Source organism: Pocillopora verrucosa, chromosome 8 (assembly GCF_036669915.1).
Source record: "Pocillopora verrucosa isolate sample1 chromosome 8, ASM3666991v2, whole genome shotgun sequence".
Taxonomy (NCBI): domain Eukaryota; kingdom Metazoa; phylum Cnidaria; class Anthozoa; order Scleractinia; family Pocilloporidae; genus Pocillopora; species Pocillopora verrucosa.
Window position 1 is genome coordinate 2,155,822 of NC_089319.1, and position 3,760 is coordinate 2,159,581.

The 3,760-nt window shown below is 36.9% G+C and overlaps 1 protein-coding gene across 1 annotated transcript; it reads right to left on the bottom strand.

The window, feature by feature from the left end:
- Positions 1-962: 962 nt before the first annotated feature.
- Positions 963-2,330, bottom strand: LOC131791403 (histamine H2 receptor-like). Its single transcript, XM_059108746.2, has one exon. The coding sequence runs from the start codon at positions 2,208-2,210 to the stop codon at positions 1,299-1,301; it is 912 nt and encodes a 303-aa protein (XP_058964729.2). The 5' UTR covers positions 2,211-2,330; the 3' UTR covers positions 963-1,298.
- Between the last annotated feature and the right edge of the window lie 1,430 nt (positions 2,331-3,760).

Genomic DNA, 3,760 nt, shown 5'->3' on the forward strand with positions numbered 1-3,760 from the left:
AGTCCCACTCGGTTACCGCGTAGATACTTTAGGGTGAACTCGGCATATATAAAAAGATTTTAATTTTGACGAAGTAATCTTCCTTTTTAATTAAACAAATAGGTAACTGACGGCGAGGGAGGTAGTTTTTTATGCTTTCTTTTAATGACAACTAGTTATAGAGCTTTGTGCAGCTGAGATGTCAAGTTACACATCATTTTTTTTCTTTTCATTTGGTAAATTAAAAACACGTCATTCAGAAAACTTGTGAGCAAACAACACAAAGCAGATACGGGATGAAAAAGAGATGAAAATAGAGATATAAGTTGCACATCCTCCTCATTTTCCATTATTTCCTTTCAATTAGTCATTTATATGGAAAGCCTACCGCAAGAGAGAGATCTTAGATGAAGTCTGTTCAAAGTCAGCGCACGATATAATAGATTTATTGAAAAAAAAACCACGAAATGTGCTATTGTCTTTTTATCCGTATCAGTTGCTGGTAAGGGCGAAGATTGTGAACAAAATGTCCGTCATTGCAGCAAAATCTCAAAATATAAATTTCGCCTTAAAACGTTCTTTCGAGTTGAGTGTTATCCATGCATTGTATTAAAAGCGGTTGGCAAAAATCGAAAATTGAAATGTCCTTTAGATCTTTATAGAAGCAGACAGTCAAAATACTCTTCGCCCTAAAACAAGTCGTGTATTAACATCTCAAATGAAAACTCTCGAAACAATCAAATGGCTTTCAATCAGTCCGGTAGTATCCGTCCGTTTTAAGGACCAATGTCTTCAGAAGAGTAATTAAGATCGAAAGCTAAGCCTACATCCTTTTTTCAGAGAAATTGAGACCTAATTTTAATTTTAACACACAAAGGAAACCCTTGTCCAACGCAGTACAACCCAATCGGCGGTTAGAAATTAAAACATTGAAAGATACACCTTGGTCAGTTTTTGTTTTCACAATCTGTTTGATTCCCACGCAAGCAGCATGCGACCGCGTAAATTGCTACCGGGGCCTGCTTATTAACTGCTATAAAATAATATTAACAAATGAGGCAGTACAAGTGTTAACCGGAAATTTGATAAAATATATAATAGCACACGTTCATTGAGTCCAGTGTAAGAAATCTTTCCTTGCTAAGCTGAGAATACTGAAACATTATGAAGAATTCTCCCGTATGGAATTTTACCGGAAAATCAGCTTTGCCAAATAAATACACCTTTTTCTGTTTTAGAACTGAGAAGTGAATAAGCTGTCAGCCAGGACAAAAAATTGATCATTACTCTGGCTGACAAATTATTTTTAAGGCTGGCGTTTAAGGTAAAGGCAATTTCCGCACAATTAACATCACTTTAGAACGAATTTCTCTAATTCGCCAACAGTAGACGAAAGGATTTATCGAAGAATTAAGAAAAATCACAACAGATGTTAGGTTTGTTGATAACACAACTGGGGAGCTATATCCAAACAATGCTACCGCGATTATGGCACAGAAATAAGGAGTGTAACATGCTACAAGAAAACCGAAAACTGCTAGCATACTGTTTACAGATCTACGGTACAGCATCATGTTCAAAGTCTTTCGAGGTTGCCTTGTGGCAGCCTCGTTTGTTACTCTTGTCTTTAGAGCCCTCAGAGTTCGATGTATTCTAAAATAGCACGAAGACGTTATGACAATGCAGGAAAAGCCAAGAATTATGGCACTGATTTTATTGATTTGGATATTCCACATTCGGGAGACCGCCCAGATAGAGCTGCAAATCCACAGAAGTGCTACAACCAGAGTGACTTTTTTCACGGTTATAATCAGTCTGTGTCGTATTCCGAGTCTCAACGCCAGATATCTTTCAATGCTTATTACTGTCGTGGTCGTAAAAGACACGGCACAGAAGAAGTAGGCCACGGCAGCATAAAACGGCTGAATTGTACAAAACAATCCAAGATTACCATGGAGAGCACCCAAACCTGTGGCAACTTGTAACGGTTGAGCGACCATACCAACTCCAAAATCAGACAGAGCTAAGCTGTAAAAAAGAGCTTTGGACGACGAGTAGATCGTGCGGCACTGGAAGAGGGCGAGTAAAATTATCGAATTTCCAACAATCGCAGAAATAGAAAAAACTACATTTGCAATGCACAAGAACACGTACCAATGACGAGGCGATTTGCGTATAAACTGGTACTCACGAAAATCTTGATTAGAGCAAGAAGTATTAAATACCTCCATTTAAAAACTGTTTGTAAAATTGCTTGATCGCCTTGCGTTTCCGGAGAATATTACTTCGAGTTTTAGAGGCTTGGGGAGCTTGCCAGTATGTTCCCATTAAAATATTGTGCCTGATATTGAGCCTTGTCGCAGTTCTACTGATAATTTGAAGTTAAGTTAAAAATCTATATACACCCAACGATGGTTTTTCTATGTCAACATGAACAAGGGAGATGTCAATCGTGCCAATCAGACTCAAAGCTTTGACTTTCAACTGAAAGGAAAGTAAACATTAAGCCAGCTTTGTTTTACTTTACTTTGGCGTTCCGGATTACAACCCAAAAGAAATAAATTTATCTCGACAATGAAGACAGGGAGGTGTATTATTCTAATTGTACTAAAGAAGGCGTTTTATTTACCGCGCAGACACCAGTTTCTTTGAATTCGATGAACAAATGCTTGCGACTTTGCAAGAATGAATATTCTGTGAATTGCAAAACGCTGTTCCTCTCGCGAAGTACCGTATAAATTAAGTCTAACTGTATTCATGAGAAAATGAAAAAATGATCGTCAATTAATAACTTTAATATACTTTTTAAAATTTCTCGCGAAATGGTCCGCTTTGTATTTTACAGCACGCGTAAAAGCCAGATCTGATTACGCCGTTCTGACGCATTTCATTAGAGATTCAATATAGAAATGACGTTTTTCGTTTGTTCAAGTTTATTTACAAAAGAAAAGTGTTTTTGCTATAAAATAAGAGAGTTTTGAAAAAGAGAAGTATATTTCAGAATCAGAGGTTAATTATAACAAAGTTCTACTTCACAAAAGATGTTTTCGACATTAATAGCATTATGATACGTAAGGCGCGAGGGAATTGCTAAATCTATCAAAAAACCTTGTAGTTTACAAGTAAGCACACTGCCCATACAGACTTATACTGATATTTTTTTTTAGTCCCACGCTCCAACCAAATGCTTGACATCTTTCATTATTAGAAAATCTCCATTTCTGCCCTTATACTCTTTTTAAAAAGTATCCTTCACCAAACTTATTGAAGGTGACCCATGAGAAGAGTGCAATTGCTTATGCATGCTATACAGCACTTGAAACAGCCCATTTTTCGGAGATATATAGCCCGTTTTTGTACCAGCCAAAATGTTGTTCAGTCGTGGTTCAAAGTAATTCTTCTAACTATATAATTTTCATGGGCTCCTGATTTTTTTTATATATTTTTCAACGCTTGAAAAAAAAATACGTAAAAGAAGGCTCTCGTATATAATAGCTTCCCACAGCCTTGCATCTGTTCAGGGATAAAAATAAAGATTGCCACCTGTCTTCATGACAAATCTGCAGCTCATGTGCTCTGTCACGAATGATTTTTTTACTATTGCTTTTACTCCTACATTTTGCAAATATTTGACGCGAATTTCCCCTCTCCATATTGCTTACACCAGCTGTCGCTGTTAGAAATAAGTTAGTAAAAAGATCAGTTATATCAAGGTTGCATGTATTTGTATGACGCACTGGCTATGGACGGGGTAACACAATTAACACGCGCATGCATCGGA

Excerpts from the sequence above, each read along its gene's own strand:
- LOC131791403 (XM_059108746.2), bottom strand. The coding sequence starts at position 2,210 with ATGGAGGTATTTAATACTTCTTGCTCTAATCAAGATTTTCGTGAGTAC.